The sequence below is a fragment of the Empidonax traillii genome, unplaced genomic scaffold, assembly GCF_003031625.1.
Source record: "Empidonax traillii isolate 1590-97213 ecotype Southwest subspecies unplaced genomic scaffold, ASM303162v1 scaffold65:size4453928, whole genome shotgun sequence".
NCBI classification, from domain to species: domain Eukaryota; kingdom Metazoa; phylum Chordata; class Aves; order Passeriformes; family Tyrannidae; genus Empidonax; species Empidonax traillii.
This window is the reverse complement of record NW_020955258.1, coordinates 46,183-68,058: the sequence shown is the minus strand read 5'-3', so window position 1 is coordinate 68,058 and position 21,876 is coordinate 46,183. Positions and strand designations below refer to the sequence as shown.

The 21,876-nt window shown below is 39.6% G+C and overlaps 3 protein-coding genes across 5 annotated transcripts in view; 1 reads left to right on the top strand and 2 right to left on the bottom strand.

Annotated features, from left to right (window-relative positions):
• KCTD18 (potassium channel tetramerization domain containing 18) overlaps window positions 1-6,464 on the top strand; it is an 8,723-nt gene extending 2,259 nt beyond the window's left edge. For 2 of the 3 annotated variants that reach the window (XM_027880095.1, XM_027880096.1), the window contains exons 2-7: window positions 783-980; window positions 2,027-2,238; window positions 3,168-3,361; window positions 4,431-4,525; window positions 4,888-4,990; window positions 5,719-6,464. In XM_027880095.1, the coding sequence (XP_027735896.1) occupies window positions 824-980; window positions 2,027-2,238; window positions 3,168-3,361; window positions 4,431-4,525; window positions 4,888-4,990; window positions 5,719-6,250 (1,293 nt within the window). In that variant the 5' untranslated portion in view covers window positions 783-823 and the 3' untranslated portion in view covers window positions 6,251-6,464. Of the gene's footprint in view, window positions 1-320; window positions 415-782; window positions 981-2,026; window positions 2,239-3,167; window positions 3,362-4,430; window positions 4,526-4,887; window positions 4,991-5,718 lie in introns of those variants that run through there. The other variant, XM_027880094.1, reaches the window with a different exon arrangement.
• SGO2 (shugoshin 2) overlaps window positions 1-10,309 on the bottom strand; it is a 26,238-nt gene extending 15,929 nt beyond the window's left edge. The window contains exon 1 of the mRNA XM_027880092.1: window positions 10,305-10,309. The gene's annotated coding sequence lies outside the window, so the exon portion shown is untranslated. The remainder of the gene's footprint in view (window positions 1-10,304) is intronic.
• A 1,157-nt stretch (window positions 10,310-11,466) lies between these two features.
• SPATS2L (spermatogenesis associated serine rich 2 like) overlaps window positions 11,467-21,876 on the bottom strand; it is a 43,071-nt gene continuing 32,661 nt past the window's right edge. Inside the window, exons 8-11 of the mRNA XM_027880093.1 lie at window positions 18,811-18,920; window positions 18,170-18,272; window positions 14,657-14,877; window positions 11,467-12,812 (exon numbers count right to left, since the gene is read on the bottom strand). Of these exons, the coding sequence (XP_027735894.1) occupies window positions 12,417-12,812; window positions 14,657-14,877; window positions 18,170-18,272; window positions 18,811-18,920 (830 nt within the window). The 3' untranslated portion in view covers window positions 11,467-12,416. The remainder of the gene's footprint in view (window positions 12,813-14,656; window positions 14,878-18,169; window positions 18,273-18,810; window positions 18,921-21,876) is intronic.

The following is a 21,876-nucleotide window of genomic DNA, read 5'->3' as shown; positions in this document are numbered from 1 at the left end:
CCCAAAACAAAACAAAAACCAAACAAAAAATCAAAACACACAAACAAAAAACCAGAAAAAGCGCGTTCTCGGAAGGGTTTGTGCCTTTCAGAGTAGCCGACTGTACTCAGGTAAGCCTCACCTCGGAGGGCGCAGGCACCACAGCTGTACCGCAGGGAGTCCCTGCGGGCAGCGCCGGGGAGGCGGCAGCAGCCAAGCCCCAGGGGTCCCTGCGGTCGGAGAACCCGCCGTATCCGCGGGCAGGGACCCGCGGGCGGCCGGCAGCGCCCCGGGGATGGTGCTGTCGATGGCGCCGCAGCGGCACACGAGCTGCCCCCCTGCGCTCCCCGCTCGGCCCCGGCCCGGCCCTCCCCGGCGCCATTTTGCGGAGGCCAGGCCCGTGAGGCGGCCCTGCCACGGGAGGCGGCGGCGCAGGTAACGCGGGATGGCGGCGGGACCCCTGCCCGGGCGGGGCTGAACTGCCCGGCCCGGCCCGAGCCCGCGGGGACGGGGGGTGCGTCCCCCTCTGTGGCGGAGCAGCGCCCCGCGAAAGGGAGGGAGGGAGGGAGCCAGGGGCCCAGCTAATGAAAACAGCTGTAATTACAGATCGGATTTTAAAGAAGCTGCGTTGTTATTAGTACAAAATTATTGTATTTGTAGTGCTGTGAACTGTACTCAAAACAAGATTTCCCAGGATGTCCTGCCAGTGCTCTGCTCACACAGAGTGTGAGTGGTATGTTCAGTCTTGTAGCTTGAATGTATGTAACTCGCATTAGATTTACTTCTGTTTGTATCTGTTTCAGGCTTGAATAGCTTGTAATGAACATCATCATTGGCAAATGCAATGGAAGAGGGCAAGGTTGAAGATGTCCAGAGTGTTCTACGACTTAATGTGCGAGGATGTTTGTACACAGCCAGGCGCGAGTCTTTGTGTCGCTTTAAGGACTCAATGCTGGCTTCTATGTTTAGTGGACGCTTTCCTCTAAAAGTGGATGAATCAGGTAAATATATTGAACCTGTAAATATGACATTCTGACCAGGGAGCTCTGTGGCAAATACATCCTTGTCCCAGTCAAAACCGCAGCTTCAGAATGTACTTCTTCAGTGTGAATATGAAAACAGATTAAACTGAAGTTGACAGAGTATTTGGCATTTAACTTGGATCCTGTTTGTGAACACCTATATTCTCCAGAGGCATCTTATTCTCTCTGTTCATTACAGAAGGAGATTTGGGTCTAATCTTTGTTTCAGAATACTTCATTACCCAGTAAGGATTGCATTTTTCACCATCCTGGCTTGATATGAAAGTTTGAATAAAACTATTCATGGGTCAAATTTCACACTCGTTTTTGACTTGGAAATCCTGCCAAAGTATGTCCAGTTTAAAGATATGATGGCTGAAGAACAGTAGTTCCTTGTTGTACACTTTGGACTGTTCAAAATATCTGAAATGTTTGACATTTGTATGGGCAAGACTTAGCTACCATCCTTCACAGCTGCAGTGAACAGCCTTGTATGGATTGGTTGGTTTCTGTAGGGTCCTTGAGCCTGGCAGGCAAAGGAGAGAAATAATACAGTCAAACTTCAGCAATATTCAAGGAAGGTTTGACTAGATGTGTACTGGAGCTGATGCTACTTTTAACTCTTTTAAATGGCCAGATCCAAAATTGAAAAGATCCCTGGAATAGTGAGCAAAGATGTAGCTGCAGTTAAAATTAGAAATGTGTCTAGAATTGAATTCTAGCATCTCAAGCACAGTGCAGTACAGATGAGGTGGTATGTTGACATGGTTCTGTGCAGATTAGTGATCTCACTGAAATTCCAAAGAAATGTTCTCTGCACTAAAAATTTTAGCTTCAAATCACAAATATTCCAGAGGAACAAAATATAGTTTTAAAAGAATAGAGACAGTATACTTACTCCACCTAAGTAAAACTAGCACAGAAGATTTATACAAAAGGCTTTGCTTGATGATTTGGTAGAATGTGACAAGTTCGTCTTCACTTGCTGGAAGCAGTATTTTAAATGATTTTATTTATGTTTTCAGGAGCATGTCTAATTGATCGAGATGGAAGCCTGTTTAAATATCTTTTGGATTATCTTCATGGAGAAGTTCGGATTCCTGGAGATGAACAAATTCGAATTGCACTGCAGGAAGAAGCAGATTATTTTGGAATCCCTTATCCATACAGTCTGTCTGACCATTTGGCCAATGAAATGGAGACATATTCTTCAAGGTCAAATATAGAGCTTAAAAAGGTCTTAACAGTTCTTGTATTTTTTAAGTTGTACTCTCTAATCTGCACCATTCATTAGCACCAGATACTAAAACTGTAGTATGTGCAGTACTGCAGTATGTGCATATTAATCACACACTGAATCTTGAGTAAATTCAGAATTTTAGCTTAAGAAATCCTGGAGCTGATAATGCAGTCAGAGTAGTTAAGGACATCAGCTTTTCCCGTCATTGCAATACAGCAACAGTTTAAATTTGACTCTTGTTCTACATGCAAGCAAGTCTGCTGTAAAACTTGCATAGTAGGAATGACATTATTTAGTTTCCTATTTGGTTTCAAATTTTACTTGAGATTAGATTTGATTCCTTCAAGAGGTTTTGTTTGATTTTTTTTTCAGTTTCACAAATGTGTCCTAAAACTTGAAAGACAAAATGTACTTTTGACATTTTCTTAGAACAAGAAAGGAAAAAATAAAATTACTATACTATTTAAAATCCCAAGGTTTGTCAATTTTAGAGTAAAACTTAAAAGCTAATTCTAATTAATAGATTGGAAATTAGTTTATATTACCAGGTCTGGCTGTGTTAGTCCTCACAATTATCTATGTTCTCTGAATAAGCTATTGTTCCATGTATTTCACATTCTTCCTTACTCATTTCCTTTTGAAAAGCAGAAAACATTTCCAAGCCTTTCAGTTTCTCTTCGTGTTAAGGAGCTGCTATGCCTTTAAGTATTTCTGTTGCCTTTCTTTAAACTTCTCTTAGCTTCCCAACAATCTCTGTTAACATCAGATAAGAAATACTGTAGCCAGCATTCCAGAAAAACTGCATCCTTGATTTACTTAAAAGAGCTCACTGGTGCACTTAAGAAAATTTAAATATGACAGTTTATTCAACTAAAGATATTATATTTTTATTAATATTCTGTATTTTTTTAAATGTTTTTTTCCAGGCTTTGTTAGATTTCTGTGATTCCTATGATTTAGTTTGTACCAAGCCTACAGTGTGGGTCCTGCACTATCTCAACACATCTGGAGCCAGCTGTGAAAGTAAAATTCTGGGTGTGTATGCCACCAGAGCTGATGGGACTGATGCAATTAATAAGGCGCTAGGAACAAAAATTCACAGTAAAAGCATGTACAAAAGGTAAGGTGACTGTCAAACACATGAAGGCACTATGAAATGAGAATAACATCTCACTTATTACAATTATGCCTAATATTATCATATGTAGCATAACAGAGCATGATTGTATTATAAATCTGTGGAAGGAATCAGATTGTTTCCAGCTCCAAAAACAGCTGGCTAAGAGAAATGGTCACATGAAACAAACAAACAAACTATAAACCAAGCACGGAGTACAAGAATTTGAGAGTCCACACAAGGGGGTTGGCTTGTAGTTGCTGTAAGTTCTCATTATGTTTCACTTGTTATTTTTAAAAGGTCTCAACAATTTAAAATTACTTTCTGATATTTACACTAAATACAGTGAATGAATCCCCATCCAGAAAAACTTCCAGAAATATCTGCAAAGTTAGTTATGATTCATGCAATTGTACTTTGCAGTCTTCCAAAACAGCTGAACATCAAGAACTAAAGATAGTTTTAATTCTATAAAGATCATGTTCATCTCTACTACACTATTAATGTATTTTATGGCAATAGGTTGAACTTATTGGCAGATCTGTACTTACTACTGGAAGCAATTTGTCTTTCTCTTGGTCCCACAGTACAGTGTCAGAAGTGCACTTCACTGTGTATCTTTTGATTAAGAGAGAGCTTTTGATGTTTCATAATCATTATAATTAAGATGCATATTTTCCTAAATTTAGGCCGGGAATATTAATATTTATTCCAAGAGTATTTTGGAAACACAGTATATCAGGTATCTGTCCTCCTACTGTATTTTTCCTTTGAATAAATGATTGAGATCTAGAAGAATAGATTTTACACCATTAATGCTGTAATTATTATTTTATGAACATCTGTTCTTTCATGAAATATCCATTTTTAGCAATAGGTATTCACAGGAGGATAAGAACCTCTTATTCAAATGAAAATTAAATTCAAGTAACATTTTCCTTTATAAACATTTACTGCTAAGTCCTTGTAGTTAGGATTTGGTAAAAAGAATGATACATTTCATCAGTGTTCCATTTTTAAGGACGTAGCTAAATTTATCACATAACTGTTACCTTTAAAACAATATTTCTAGAGAAGCTGGAAATAATGTCCAATACATCTGGAGCTATTACTCAGTGGCTGAACTGAAGAAGATGATGGATGCTTTCGATGCCTGGGAAGGGAGAGGTGAAGTATTAATTTTTATTCCAGTAGTACTACTTTTTAACAGAAAAATAAGAAAAATATTTGCTAATTAACTATCATGAAAAGTCTTCATAAACTTTGACTTGTAATGTAAAATATTCCATAGCAATGGCCATCTGGAGGTGGGGAAGTCTTAAGGGATGTTCCAGGGAGGGGACATGAGCTGACATGAATGAAGAAGCACACTGGCTGTAAACAATGTTCATGTCAACAGTTTCAAAGCTGAAATTCTGCTGCATAAAATACACATATTGTGTGTTTGATTCCCTTGGTCAGGTGTCTACACTCATGATGTTGGCTGTGTTCTCTCAGCTCATCAATACAATTTTTGCATATAAATGCAGGTGTCAGCTACTGGAGAGTGCCCCAGGAGCTGATTGAGTGCTGGACTCTTGAGGAACGCCCTCTGAAAGGCAGTTTGCATCATATGCCACCAGTTTATAAAAGGTATGCTGATTTACATAGATGGCTTTCAATTAAGCACAAACACAGTGCAATCTTTTTTTTTTTTTTCCCTCTATAATTTCAGGTTCCTTAAATAGCTATGCATGTTGAGTCTTCTCTGGTTTTTTATTTACAGTTTTATAAAATGTCTTATAATCAGAGAGCTTGATTGAAGAACTGAACTTGCTAGAAACAAATTGCTTTTATCTTAGAGGTCTCAGCAGCCTGGGAAGGAGTAATTTAAAAATGTAGAGAGCAGTGCTAGTTAAATAGACTGCTAAAACAGAAATTTACCTGAAAACTTTAAAATGTTAACTGATTTTCACATGTGTGAGATGCCTTCTTTTTAGAAGGAATTTCTAGAATTTCTTCTCTGCAGTTTAGTGGTGATACTTTTGACTACACCTGCATTCTCAGTGCATTAACTTAAAGCAGCCCTTTGCAGGTGCTGTTACACAGTTACCTACCTGAGCCACCCTACAGCCACTTCACTGCTACAGTTTTTAATGTGTCACCTTACAGAGGTAGAAGAGATTGGTTGTTCACAGAAAGGCAAGCCTGATTGTAGAGATGAACTATTGGGAACCACAAATGATACGGTAACAAGCAAAAATTAAAATAACTTCCTATTTGTGGTTGGCTGTTACATATTGTCTGTTTTGTAATAATGTCATAAAAAGAATAACTTACATATATAGTTCATTTATTTAATAAAGTTCCTTATATTACAGACGACTAATTGACTATACTGAAGAGGAAGACTGTTTGCCATCTAAAGTGGGTCCCAAGCCAATCAGGTTCTCAGGTCCCTCGACAAGTACCCACATCAAAGTCAAGAACTCAGCTTCACTAAAGGTAGCTGCTTGCAGGGCTTCACGTTCTGCAGCAGCTCTTAAACGACCCAACAGTGAAAGTCTGACATTGCACAAAGAAGCTTCTGAAACCACATCCACAACATGCGCGTTGGTGCCCAGCAATGCCCAGGTGCCCTGTGGAAGGCAGAGTGCTGGCAGTGGGACACCAAGCCAAATGGCATTCAAGGTGGCAGGGGCTAAGAAACCTGTAAACAGCCGGGTAGTGAAGCTGAAACGAACTCCACTTCTTCTTGTGACACCATCTCAGCCACCGCCCTCTGTACCCAGTAAAACAAGTAAACAGGACAGTGCTGCTGGTGAAATCCCTACTACTTCGGTGGCACTGAACAAGAAAGAACCAGCTGTATTAGCAGAAAGTATTATTAAGGATGATAAAGTGGATGGATAATGTTTGACTCAGCCTGATAGACCAGACAGCTTTGCATCATCTGGTCAAAGAAGAGATCATCATCTCATGTGGTCATTTATCAAAGATTAGGTGTAAAATGGTGATGAAATTCATGAAAAGCATATGAAGAAATTGTTTTAAGTGAGCATTGAAGTGTGTTTTCTTCTTTAAAATTTTTTTAGATGTTGGGAAGGGAGGACAAAAAATGGATTAACACCCCCCCCCCCCCCAAACAGTTTTAATGTTCCAGTATCTCACATTCTGTTGGGCTATACCTTAAAGGGAGTACTTGCACAGCATAAAAAAAGACCTCTTTATCAACTGTAACTACTGTTAACAGTAACTAGAGTTAACCTTAATTTGTACCTTTAAAGTATGGGAAAATAGATAAAACCAAGTAGCTTTTCTTAGATATAAGTTTGCCACAAATGAGCAACATACTGAGTACTGTGAAGACTCCAGAAGTTTAATGGTACTTCCTGGTACTTCTGGTGTGGATAAATCACCATTTTTGTTATTTAACAGCAATGAAAGGGACCACCTTTGCCCCCTCCTTCCCCCAAGCAGGGCAGAGGAGACGTTCTTGTTCCAGGGCAAATGCTGAGGAGTGGTACTGAAATGAAGAGCTGCTGGATGTCTCTATCAGGAGAGGAAAGGTGAATTTGGATCACTGATTTTAAAGAGCCCTTTTAGTTGTTTAAATCAGTGGACAGAAACTGGCTTTGTTTTGTACCCTTGCTTACAGTTGGGTGCTGGTTTTTTTGCTGGTTTTACGAGTGCTTTTGCTCTTCCAGTGCAGTAAATAGAGCTGTCTGTAAACACTCAGAGCATTGCCAAAATGCACCCTTCTTAACATTCCTGAGACTATTAGAATTACAGAAGGGCTCTTTAAATGTTTTATTTTCTACATCACTTAGAAGCCATCACATTTTCTGGCTTTTCTCCTAACCAGAAGGAATTGACACATCATCTGCACAAGTAAAAACCCCAATTTTTCATGTACTAACATATTTTTAGGGAGACATTTTGCTATGAACAGTAGCCACTGTAAAGTTGGTATGTATATGAAAGACCTTTAGAATCTTTAGGTTTAATCTTTAAGCTAGAGACTTTTCTTAATAAACCTAAAAATGACAATACTGAGGCTCTTCCTAACTTGACAAAAAAAGTTTCACTGAACAAAGGAAAAATCAAAAATTATGAAAATATGCAAACATAATGATATTCTTTGAACATGCAATTCATCATGGAGACTAAGTCTGTGAAACTTGTTTTTCCTAATGATCTGGTTGAAAAGCAGTTTTTAATACCTATCTTCTGTGTGACTTTTTATTCAATAGCTGAGCACTTTACCATGCACTTTTAAATCTTTTTACAAAGCTTCCTAAAGCTTATTTCTTTCCTCTTCAACTTTTGACAAATTTAGAAAGCTTCTATAAACACAGAATCGCAGAATATCATTCAGGTTAGAGAAGACTCTTGAGATCACTGAATCCAACTATCACTAAAGCTCACCAAAAGTACAGAATTTTGCATGCATTCAAGGAAAAAAACTTCGAGAATAATCCTACAGGACTTTCTGAGTTTGCACTACCTCAGTGTTTATTTAATTATTCTAGCAGCACAGTATTTTTGGAGCAACATTCATGTCATTTGCATTACAGTGGCTTTAATGAGCCTTCTCTTTGTCCTGGACATACTAGCCTGTGGTTAAGAGAATAAAAAACAAACAAGAAAGACCCCCTTGAATTTCAATAGATGAAAGAGCAAAGTGGCTGTGGTGGAGAGGTAAAGAAAGATCAATTACTTTTTGAGGGACTTGATTTTATTTATTTATTTTTAATTGGACATGGCCTTTTAACTTAACTGAGTAAGCACTTCCAACATGATTTTATATCACAGAATCTTGTTAAGTTTCTCTTAACTGATGGACTGGTATTGAACAGTTTTATCATAGATTAATAGCATTAACCTTCATGCTGACTTTCACCATAATACCTTTGCCCTTATCTACCCAAAGCCTTTTAAAATGTGGAAACAAAATTTCATCTTCTCTGGGAGGCCAGTAGTTGAAAACAAATTAAATTTACCAGTCAAAGGATGAGTAATCCCTTAACCTGGCTAACAGAATGTTTTTGGAGGCCTTGGGACAAGGAGCAGAAATTCTGCAAGTCTGAGTTTCCTACAGGTTGAAATTTCTTCAAAACCGTATAGTCCCAAGTTTCTTGAAAGTCTGCCAACTGCAGACTTTCATCTATATTTCACTTAACATTTCACTCGTCTAACTCAAGTGAAGAATTCTTACTGCATCTGCACTGATAAACTGTGACACACTGAGTGCGCTGACTGGATAGTTCAGCTGGGGAAACTGCTAAAGCTCAGCTACAGAGCTTTTAGAGCTGGGACCAGGTGTGTTGTGGAGTGGATTTGACAGTGGTTTACTTTGAATCTTTCTAAAAGTCATTACAGCAGAGATCATGTGCAGAAAAGACCATGTTCAGGAAGTGACTCCAGTTCAGTAATCTAGGCTCTGATATGAGCACTGAAAGGCTGACAGAGCCCCAGTAGAGTCTGATGCCATAATTTTTTCTTACCAATGCTGACAGTTTTTTTGTTTAATTCTTACTTTCACACTACAGTCTTCCCAAACCATCAATGATATGGCATCACATGGGTTAAGGAGACAAGAAAATCATGATTCCAAGCTGGATTTCTATAAAATTACTCCTCTGTGATTACACGTGCAGAGGGCCAACTGCCACCAAAATGTGATTCAAACAGATGTAATTCTACCTGTATGTTTTGGAGCGTGGAGAACTCATTTGTACCTGGTATAAGCATTATTTCATGTGATAGGCATATGTTGTCACTGATCCTCAGGGAGAGTTTTCATCAGGTTTGTTTTTAGCTCAAGAGTCCTGGAAATACCAAAGCTAACTCATTTTTCTTTCGGAATGTTCCAGTTATTTCCCTACCAGCTCTTTCAGAGCAGAAACATACTCTTATAAACTGGATTACATTAAATTACTTAGATAATAAACATTATGTAGTTCAAATCTTACTGTTTCTAATAAAGAAATCCTACCATTACCCAGGAGTAAGCAGATTTGATCTACTTATTTCCTCCCAGTCCATGAAGGACAGATTCTCACACAAATAAAATCAGGAGGCCAGTTATGCTATCAAACACTTGGGAGGGAAGCTGTCTGTCTGCCCCTCAGCTGCAGTTACAGTTACTTTTAAATTTTTTTTTCCAAATATGGCTAACTAATCAAAGTTTTCCAAACAGTTTGACTGTATTAAGTTACCTTCTCTTTTTAGTTTTCCAGCTGTGTATTTAGATCTTCATTTTGCTGGGTTCTGCCCTCACTCCGAGTTTAATCTTGCACAGAAGATAAACAGATCCAACCTGCTCTAAAATAGTGACCTTTAAGGTCTGTTTCCACTTCTGAAAGAGCAAACAAAGGGCAGTGGGAATTCCATGTTTGTGCTTGAGTGATGTCAAACAGCTGTATTTGCTTTGCAAATGGAGGGCACTTTTTATAAAAGAGGACAGGCCTGGATGTCAAGCTTTGCCCTGCCCTTAGTTCCCTCACTGACCCCTGTACAAGTTCCCTTAAAAGAAGCATCACACGTGGCCATCTCTGTAATGAGAAAATAAAAACAGAGCTCCACTGAAGATGGGCCCAAGAGCATTTGGTTACTCACAGCTACTGTGAACAGTAAAACACTCCCAGAAATTGGCACACAGAGACACAGGAAATGAAGATGAAGAGATACTTTTCTGACACAATTACACCTCAGAGAACAGCCACATAATGTAGTTAAAATGTGGAGTGCAATGAACTTCCAAAATCGGCACAGATACCAGACAACCCTTGGTGTGCTAAAACTGCAGCACCCCCAGAACCAGTCCACTCCCCAGCCCAACCAAACCCCTGCAGCTCTCAACAAAGAAAATACATGTGCACCACGAGAGAAAGGCCATCCTTCACCTGCTGGGCCTGGGTCTGTCACATACTGAGGCATCTGTACTTCAGAACTCACCTTGGACTGAAGAGCACAAGGTGGTCCTGCTGTGCTGAATTATGACTTCTGTTATGGATGTTATTTATTTGTAGAAGGTTGCTTGGGAGAAGCTGATGAAAAAAATAACTTTCAAAAATCCTGTCACGTGCAGAAGCTATTGGGAAGGAATAAACGTCATTATAGATAAATTAGATTCTCTTTTTTTTTAGGAAGGGTTACAAGAAGAAACAAATTTCACAACTTAGAGAAGGCCAATATAAGAAGATTCCTCTGTAATATCTGCAGGGAATTTGTAATGATATCTCTTAGAGAGTGAGGCTACAGGTCAAACTGTAAGGAAGCAGATAAATTTTGAAAAGCTATCTGTCTGATGGGTGTTGCACAACAGAGATTATGGAATTTCCATGCCATCTACTCAAAAACTTAATAGTGTGATAGGTAATTATGGAATTTCCATGCCATCTACTCAAAAGCTTAATAGTGTGATAGGTAATTCAGTTGGATAATAACACTGCTTGCACCATAAGAAAGCCTCTGTCTACCTATGCATGTTTATTTTTCTTTCACCGCTCTTCCAGATGCAGATGAGTTATTTGCCTTTTAAAATCAGGTTTCACCAATATTCATATGTGGGACACTGGATACAGATATCAAGAGAAGTAAAAATTAAGGAATGCACCTCACTCTACACTTGCAGATTACTTTTTAAGGGCCACAGAGGAATAGTAAACCAGTTAATAAGGAAGAGTTCAGACAACAAACAGAAATTAGGCAGAGGAAAACTGGTAAAAAGCAATAGTAAACAATAACCTAGGCATAAACTTTTAAAGATACTTAAGTATCCTCCAGCTCTAACTGAAACCTCAATGGGAGGTCAATCTTCCTGACCTTCTACGCCTTTCTGATTGTGACACTCAGGTCACTCGTTCATCTGATGCCAGGTCTGGATTCTGACACCTTACTCTGTAAACAATAACTTACATTAAAAGTGTGTTCAGGATGGAGACAGCTCTCATGGCAAAGTTGTTTCGTGCCCTGTGGCATTAAAATCCAACTAAAAGCAAAAGCCTAGTCCAGTCCAAACTCAGCTGAAAGCCTCCCACTGACACCACCTAAACTAAGCAAATACAGTTTGAGGGCACTCAAAGATACAAAGGTTAGGCACTGCAAAGCAGCAAACACCAGGATATTTTAGAAAGAAGATTTTAATTTTTTGGAAGAAACAGGTTTTCTGAAATACAGAATCAGAACATAAAGACTAAGTAATTTATTAGTCATAGCTTTCATTATGGACAGATGGTTCCTACAGCAAAAATATAGAAAAATAATTTGAATTCAAGTCTAGAAGACCTGTAACTTTTCATATGCAAAAAAATAAAATCCAACTAGTCATAGAAAAGTGGCTGATAAGGATGGAGAACAGGGCTGTGCATCTGAATAGCCATTATTATATACATTCCAAACTTAAATGAGCATATTTCCTCAGCCTCATAAAAATAGTCTGTCCATGAAAAATACCAACATGTAATACATTTAATACAATTTATACTTGAATTTAAAGATCTCAGATTATGGAATAATAAGCTAAAATCAAATTAACTGCCTTTTCAACTCTTCTTGTATATAAAAAAACTCTGTGTATACAGTGTGCATGCATGTATGTGTATACACGCACAGAAAGAAAGAGATGTATAGAGCTTTGCTGAAAAATTCTACAAGATCATCTGATTTCATTGCAGACCACAGCATATAGACTTCCTGGGATCCTTCTAACACAGGCTGTTCTACAAGAAAAATAACGCTGACTGGTATAACCACATATCTACAAGAGGTTTTTGCTATTATGGATTTAATTATTGATTTATTTTTCCAATCTAGATTTCATTTTCTAAGAAGTAAATGCTGCTTTGGTAAGATTCCGTACTGTCACCACAAAATAAATGTGAAGATATTGGGGAAAGCCTCAAAAGTATGATTTAATTTTGATAATTAGTAAGTAATAAAGATACCAACAAGTTTTAAGCAGCAACAGATTTAGAAGACTATGTTCTGACTTATTTTCTTCACCAACAAGCATTTCGAGCAAGAGACTAAAATGAAGAGATTAAATTTCTCTGCCTGCCATCACCGTGACGTTTTAAGCCACCAAAGTCACAGTTGGCACCGAAAGAACAGTGGCATCAGCAGAGACCTCCCTCCTCGCAGGACATAAATTGCACTGGGACACTCTGCCAACGCTGCCCTGGAAAGGCCTGGGATCCGCAGTGTCTGCCGTGTGCTGCTTCCGCCGCGGCTTCTCCGAGTGTGTCGGATTCTCTGGGGTCCTTGCAGTTGTAGACTGCTCCTGATTTTTCACAGCTCCTTTATTTTTAGATCTGAAGCTGTTATGCTGCTGTCTTCTGTGCTCAGACCTGGAGCCACTCTTTGTATTTTGATCTGCCTCGTTACTGGCTCCTTGTGCCTTCAGAGATCCATTGAGCCGCATGTTTTGGTGCTGGGGGTTGAATCTTCGTCTCTGGCTAGAAGGCCCATTCTACCCAGAAAGAAATTGGATAAGTGTTAGGTTATTTGAATCCTTCCAACAGGACAAGAAATACAGCAATCAGAATTAACAGCGTAACTAGGAGAAGCAAAACATTATACAGTTTTGAGTGTTACTAGTGCTCTCTTTATTACACTTAAAAACTGAACTATGAGTACTGTGTTACATCTGAGTAGCCTGAAAATATAGATGGTAGGTTCACCACTGATGCCAAATTAAAATCTGCCACGATTCAAGAGAATATAGGAAGTGGGATGAAATACTAGACAGCCCAACAGCAGCTGTTGAGGAAAGGACTCTGTGGGTTGTGGTCAATAGAAATTGCATATGAGGGTGCCCCAGAAGCCAAAGGACCAACTGTGTCCTGGGGTGCATCAGGCAAAGCATCACCAGCTGGTCCAGGGAGGTGATTGTTTTGCTGTGCTCTGCACTGGTGCAGCCTCACCTTGAGCACTGTGTGCAGTTTTGGATGCCATGATATAAAAAAGACATTAGGTTTGAGAAAGCATCCAAAGAAAGGTTATGAAGATGGTGAAGGGCCTTGAGGGGAAGCCATATGAGGAGCAGTTGAGGTCACTTGGTCTGTGTAGCCTGAAGAAGAGGAGACTGAGGGGAGACCTCATCACAGTCTGCAGCTTCCTCAGGAGGGGAAGAGAAGGGGCAGGCACTGATCTCTTCTCTGTGGTGACCAGTGACAGGACCCAAGGGAACAGTACGAAGCTGAGGTTTAGGTTAGATATCAGGAAAAGGTTCTTCACTGAGAGTGTGGCTGGTGATTGGAACAGGCTACTCAGGGCAGTGGCCACAGAACCAACCCTGACAGGCTCAAGACTCATTTGGACAATGCTCTCAGGCACATGGTGTGACTCTTGGAGATGGTTCTGTGCAGGGCTCAAGTGATCCTTCAGTGATCCTTGTGTGTCCCTTTCAACTATGATTCTCCGAGCAGTGAAGCGCTGAAGAACTTGACACTGACTGATTTTTCCCAAAATCATGAAAATACATTTCCTAGTAAAGTGTTGTGCAAATACTACAGTAAGACTGCAGGAAGAACACAAATTAACATTTAAACTAAGTCAAGTGAAACATCCACATTGTGGAAGAGATGTCCATTGTGATAACTCGTTCAGAAGATGCTCTGATCCTTTCTAGGAAGTAGCTGAATCACAGTATTTGCATGCCTGCCAGGGCAGCTGGTTCCATACATGTACTGACATTATGTAATGCTCTTTGTTCCCCTTCAGGCATCTACTTGATCCTGAAATCCCTTCTGGGACAAAATTCAGAGAAACCTGAGTGGCAGCTTTACCTAAGAACAACATTCTTAGTTGTATAAGGACATTCTAAGGTGCTTATATAACAAAATAGCTACCAATACAGGACAATACTACAAGCTGTGTTGTAGAACTTCAGAAATAACATACTTTTAAACCCGGCAGGATTCTACTTTTAAAGTGTATCTAAGGATTGTGCTTCCACAGAACATCAGCTGACCATTTGGCAAGGATCAGGACTAAATGTTTCTCCATCACAGCATGTAGGACAGTTAGCTACCGTGGAGGGTTTTTCTTTTTCAGCCTATTAACTGCCACTAGTCACTTCTGAACACCTGACAGCCGTCTTTGCTCATATGGCATTTTTGGTATTTCTACTCTGTATGTTCACGCTGACTTGAAAATGAAGCTGGAAAATATATGCTTGCATATTTACAAAAAATATTACTTAAATATAAAGACTGCAAACCAGTATTTGATTTTGTATCAACAACTTTCAATGCTGCATATTTTTCTGAAATTTCTGAAGTAATTTAGTTTAGTTCATAACTGGTTTCTTACCTGCTTATTTGTTGGAATTCCTTGAGAAGAAGATTCTGTAGGATTGGGAGAAGGATGACTTTGTACTTTAATGCTGGCTGTTTTATTATCAGAGTTCTTGGCATTACTAGAGGACTTTCGTGTGTGTGTGTTTTGCTTGCCAGTTGTTGCATGGGAGGTCATTGAAGACAGCATTAAACTGCATGGTGTCCTTGAGGAATAGTTGTTCTTTGGGTGAGAAACTATAAAAGAAAAAGATTATGTGTTATCAGTTAAATGACCAACATCTAAACGTAAGACTGTTATTATTACTCTGCTTACACTTAATTTTGGAAGTATTGTTCCAGCCTCCCTTTAAATAATGAGGTAAGCTGGATAACTTGGGTTGCAGTTAGGCCATAGAGTTTGACTTCTGTAAAACGGCCTCATGGTGAAGCACTACTGGAGACAGAAGAGCCAGTGGGATGGCACTGCACTAAAACTGGAAGGAGCCTGGCAGAAGGTCAAGCTTTCGTCATCCCAGAGAATTTTTCAAAATTCCTGGCACCTGTTGGTTGGCTTGTCAACTTTTAACTGGTTGAGCTGAACATCTGCTGCCAGGACCACTCCATGCACGACTGTTAAATTAACAAAAGGGGACCACCTTGGTGGTCCATGGCTGTCATTGCTGTCTACATACCTACCACCTACAACGCAGGTAACAGCCATGAAAGCTTCCCTAGAATGTCTAAACATTTTTAAGAAGAAGAAAGAAATTAGTCTAGCGCCTGTTGCTTATCCCTCTCTATGGAGATGGGTAAAAAAGGCTCTTCTGTACCACGAATATCTATAAAAACTGGAACTGAATGCAATGCACTAATCAACTTCATGTAGACTATGGCAGTCTGCACCATCAGGAACCACTACTGCTCATGTTGGTCTATTCCTACTCCCTACTTCTTCATATTTTGACATCGCCTGATTTACTAAGTGCTGTCATGTCTGGATGTGAAGTGCACCAAAAAAATCCTTATTCCTCTCTGCATTTCCACAAGCTCTTTAAGCTGTTTCCGTGAAATAGCTCCCAAGCAGTCTCAAAGAGGATGCTGAGGTTTAATGAAGTTCTTGATCTTAATTTTTCTGATTATGGAATTTTTAGGTTTCCTTCTGGTACAGATGACAAAACTGAGGTTCACTTCAGAGAGACAGCTGTTGTTGAAGAGGTACTTCTATTTTTTCTTTTTCAGTACAGAGAAAGAAGATAAGGAAAAATTTAGTAACTGAGCATCATCTGTTAGATTATTTGAGGATCTTACTCGTGCCAACATCAGCTACTTCTCCTACTAGGTGTCCTCTTCAGAAAAACAGTGCAATGATGTGCACAATGGACTGAATTTTCTCTCTGAAGCTCACTGAGGCCAGCTGTCCCTGGATTCTACTGCTCTCTAGACTGCTGCACAGGAAGTCCATATAAAAAACCAGAAGTTTTTCACAAAAATCTATTTTTAACAAAAGAAGATGTGCAAGGAAGGGATATAACCTACCACTGGGTATTCTGGTTATATGTTAGTCCAATTATTTTTGTTTCTTCCTGTCCTTCACTGTGAGTGTACGCTGTCTACCCTCTCCTCATGCTAGAACATGCCTTGCTTTGCACAAGCTATGTGGGTTTGCTTATTGCTTTTGTTAAAGCCCTCAGCAGTGGCTGCTCTTAGCTATAGGCCTCATATAATGTCTGTCTGAGTGGTATTTGCAGCTGGTAGCAGATTATGGGCCTCACTGCGAGATACTCCCAACAGAAACATCTTTTGCACCAAAAAGCTCTTGTCAAAGACATCCAACATCATGAGCTGCTGATCTAAGGTCACTGAAGGCAGGTAAGAGCTGAGTTCCTCAGACAGTCAGTGCACTCTCAGTCATTCCTAGGATGACACTGCTCCCCTGCTAATAGCTGCTCTTTTGACTTCACTGACCTGATTTGAACAGGCCTGCATCAAACTATGCTTATGTAATGCTTTACTGAAATGAGGTATAAATAATTAACTTGCAGAATTAACTGCAGCTGGAAGTTATTTAGGAAAGTAGTTCAATGAGTTTAAAAAAACCCAACAGTCTATGGTTGTATCAATAGCAGCTGTGGTATTATTAGTCAGGATAATCTCTACAGAATTTTCAATCCCTTATGCTTCAGGGTATGAGATAGGGTCTAGGAGGTGACTGTAAACAATTAGATGCATTACTGGGAAGTTTATGCCTTCCTTTGAAACATCCTGAGTTGGCTTCGGTGACAGACAGGATACAGGGTTAGATGTATTTTCAAAGTGTTCTGCAAAAGCAATTCTTATGGTCTAACGAGTTAAACTGGTTATGCCTCCAAGCAGTCAGTTCTTTAGCTGTGCAGTCACAAGATCATATTGGCAGATTGTGTAGTATTTTCTCCTTTTTCTATTTTGAGTGACCACTTGAAAACACTTATTATTTTCCTTCCACCAAGATGCACTAGTTCAGTACTGTTTTAACAGTTTTCTCCTGGATAATGGTACTGATGGGATATCATGGGACAGGGTAACATTCTGGACAAAGCATTATAGCATTTACTCTTTTAGGTGGAGGGAAAAAAGCATGACAAAGATGAGAAATAGGCTCTCTCTTATTTTGCAACGGGGACATGATACCAGAAGCAAAAAAGCAAACCTGAATTTCCAAGCAGAAGGGTAGATGATTTGGAAAGAGGAGCCTGAAGAAAAGTAGGCTGAAGGGAGACTTTATCACCCTCTACATCTACCTGAAAGGCAGTTATAGCAAGGTGGGATCAGTCTCTTTTCACGGGTTACAAGGGACAGGATGAGAGGAAATAGTCTCCAGTTTCAATAGGGAAGGTTTAAATAGGATATTAGGAAATATTTTATCGTGGGCAGCGTTGTTAAGCATTGGAAGTGTTCAAAAAACATGTGGATATGGCAACTGATGACATAGTTTAGTGGTGAACATGGTGGTTGACTGTGGAACTTGGTGATCTTAGAGGTCTTCTCCAACCTTAATTATGCTATGATTTGAGACTCCATTTATCTCCTGAAAAACTCAGTGAATAACCCAGTGAACACTGTTATAAAGCTGGGGAATTACTTCCTAGCAGGAGAGATCTGATCTGGCCTCACAACACTGTGCTCGCACAGAGAAGCTTCCTATTGACTATTTATTAATAAATTACTGAATCTGCGTATTCCCCAGAGCTGATTTTTATTTCCACTTGGAAATCCTGTTTACACTGAGAGCTCCAGCTGATGTGAGCAATACCTGTAGATCTCTGACAAAGCAGGCAGTGCACAGCTGCAGATGGAGGGTGCAGCACAGGCACAGTGAGTCAAACGTGTCACACGCTGTAAAGGTGACCTGTGTGTGTTCACTGAGCCTCCCCCATCCAGAGACACCACTCACAGCAAGCTTCCTGCACACACACCCCCACAGGCAGCACACGTGCCTTCAGTTCTGCTGAACAGGTAAGTGGAACACTGTGTTCTCAGAAATTCCATGTGAGAAATCACCAGCACTTACTTTCTCCACAGAGCTGAATTTGGGTCTTCAGCTGTTCTGTATCACAGGAAAATCGGGCAGACCTGCCCAGCTCTTCATCGTATTTCCGTTCACTCACAAAGTGCTGCAAAATGAGACATGTTAACGCTGATTTACATTATGAGAAAAAGGCTGTATGGATGGTAAACGAAACAACTGATCTTAAGTTCACTGTAAGGCTCAACAAGCCTTTGACCCTGCCCTGTACGTGGGATTTCTATGCAGAACCAAATATTTTCCCGTCCTTACCAAATTACATGTCCCACAGCCCACTGGGAGCTGATCACTCCCACACTTAGGAAGTGGGTCATTTCATCAGAGAATATGTGTTTGGTCACTGAACCTGAAGCTATCAGGTTTACTCGTTAACTGAGCCTTATAAATAACACACAAACAGCACAGCTCCCCACTGCTACACTGATGAGATAGCTTCCATTTCCCTGTACATCGTCCCTGCACTGCTCAGAGGTGCTACAATGCTTTAAGAAGCAATGCTTTCCCTATGGAAAGTTAGTTACCCACTGGTCTCCAGCAGGACTGAACAGCCTGGGCATGGTAACATCAGCTCTTTCTTGGCACTTCTGCAGACAGCTAAAACACCCAAGCAGAAGCGAACGCCTGACCTTAATTTCAGCCCTGAGTTCAGACAGTTGTGCTTCAGCCATCTGACTGGCGAGGTCTGTCAGTCTCTTCAGCTCCTCAGCTTTCTTCTGCCGAGCAGTCAGGATTTCCACTGCCAAATACCAATGGTCAGTCATTAATGCCAGGAAGGTAAATTGCTCTGGAATTTATTAGTCTTTAGGCATTAACACTGTACATCACATGTGAGACAAATACATGGTCCCTGGACTTCAACTGGACTACAATATACAGCTGGCACAGATTAAGTCAATCAGCACATTTAACTGAACTGCCTGATGTTGAAAAAGATCTGAAAACAGGATGGCTGTCAGAAAATCAAAGGTAAACCAATTCTTCAACATTTAGACAAACAGGGGTAAAGACATATTGTTTTGAGTTTTCCAGTGCTTTAGTTTTAATCACAAAATCAGGGAGTCCTTCCATGGAGACATGGAAAGAAGCATTACATTGAGTCACCAGCCTGTTTCTGAAGACACACTGTATTTTATTTACACAGGGCTGTTTCACTTGCTCTGAAAAAAATCTTTTCATATATAGTTTGCATTAAAATCACTGGCATCGCAATTTTGCTCTCACATACAGAATATACAGTTGGCAAAGCAAAGCAATAATGAAGGTCAACTGCAAAGCAGTAATGAAGGTCAACGGCCTTTATGAAAAAGTACTAAATATTCTTTACTGCCTGTCTTGTATATGTCATATAAGGAAGAGGTGAGCAGTTATATTCTTAAAGGGAAAGATTAATCATGAACCACAAAGCAATGATCTACTAACATATGAGATAAGATAATACCACATTACAGTTTTGGTGGAAAATGAAATATATGCAAACTCTATTACCTACATGGTGACTCAGTGTAAAAGCAACAATTGATTAACTGGCTGTTGGGATCAGTACTTATGGCAGAGAGGAAACACAGCATCTAAACATAAAATAAAAACAACCACAGTCTTTTGTCTAAAGCTTACACATACAGTCAGAGTGAGTGGTAGTTGTAAACTATTCTAAGGCCACAGACTCCATTACAGCTGTGGAGATTTTGGCTTCTTTGCCTTCTTTTGCCACACATTTCCACAGCAGACTTGGCAAGTCATGTAACCAGCTTAGACTTTGTAATGCCATTTTTAAGGTTGGAATTAATGATATTTCACAGACAGTTTGTTTCTCAACCCATTATCATTTATTTAATCAGATGGCACCTTCTTTTTAAAGTATCATAGAATCTTAAATAGTCTGGGTTGGAAGGGACCTTTAAAGGTCTCTAGTCCAATCTCCCTGCAATGAGCATGGACATCTTCAATAGACCGGGTTGCTCAGAGCCTGACCTCTCTAGCTGATATTTTAATTTTGTTTTTAAATTTAATTCTGGAATACGGTCTACAAGAGTGAGAAACTTTTATCAGATTAAATGAACCAGTTTACGAGCTGGTTTCCTTTGTCCAAGGGTTTTGCTTTATTGCTTATTCTAGGTAATAATAATATTGTTCCTCCCCAAGATCAGCATCCTCTTTGCTGAAGTGACTGCCCAAACCATATGATCTCATCTGATAGTGGCACTCATCTCCACGAGGGGCCAGTCAAATATCCATTTTTAAAAAACTGAAATGATCACATTTGGAATTTTTTCTTGTGTTGGCACTAAGATTACCCACTGTGAAACTGTAAAACAGTCCTCCAGTGCAGCAAAGAGATATGAAAATAAATAATGTTATGTAAATCTTGGTTCACGTGTTACAGTCCTATAACAACCTTCTGCCTAAGTTTTTGAAGGCACTTTACACCTGCAACAGCCTTGAGAGACAGCAGAAACTACACTGCTAGAGACAGGTACAGGGGCCATCCACTCCCATGCACGGAGCTGGCAAAAAAACAGGGAAACAGAACATGTCATGTGCAAAATACAGCACTTTGCATGTCTGGAGGTAAGAATTAGGTTTACTTTCTACAAAAAATTACTATTTGATACGGCCAAGATTAATGAAAGGGCCCTGTAATACCATCAGCCCTGGACAGTGGATTTTCAAAATGTGGGTTTGTTTATGCAGTTAGGGGTTAGATCCCTGTCTGCTGATCCACGGGAACTGTCTCATTGGTTTTCCTGGGAGTGAGTGCATGCCCTGTAGCTGATTATGGCTATTTGGTCTCTGCAGGTAACCAAAAAAGTTGCTGATATGTATCCATGCACAACTCATCCCCAGAATAACAGTGAACTTCAAATCCACATCTATTTCATGTTATTCCTAGAAAAATTAGCGTATGAAATTCAAGACACAAACTAATGCTAATCTTTGCTGTAGCAACTCTTACCTTTTAGTTTCCACACATACCCAGCTGCAAGAGACTTAGGGAGCATCAGAGGATTTAGAGTATTTTTTTAAATAGAAATTTAACTAGTATACATTTGTAAACTAAGAGTTCCAAATGCAAATGAAGCATTCAAGAATGTTACCTGTATTTGTGACCCTCCTTAGAAGGACTTTAAATTCACAAATCAACATAAGGATTGTATGCATACATAGCAGTGATATTTTCATCTGACAGGCAAAGCATCATTCTAACAATGATTTGGTTACTCTTCGGTTTCTTGTTTAGCAGTCCCTACTGAAACTCTTGATCACTGGGGGTAAATACAAATACTATATACCAGAATGGAATATATGACAGATATTGTGGCATCATGTGGTACACACGGCTCATCTTGACTTTTTTTTTTTATCAAATCAGAATATATGTACATGAAAATCTATGCAAAAAACAGATACAACATGAAAGCCTGGAATGAGACCAACTCCCACAGATTATTAAGAAAACAGATTGCAGTAAACATCTGGTTTTTGATTTTTTTTAATTGTTCTAATTCATAAGCTTGATTACTATCCCTTAAAGCTATGCAAGGCCACACAATAACATATGCCCCATGTAACTTCCAGTATTCTAATTCATATTTGTAATATAATCAAGCAAACAGTGATTGAAAAATGGAAATCAAGTAATCAACAAACCATAGATATGTGAAGGGGGAAAAAAAAAAAAAAGGAGTGGCCAA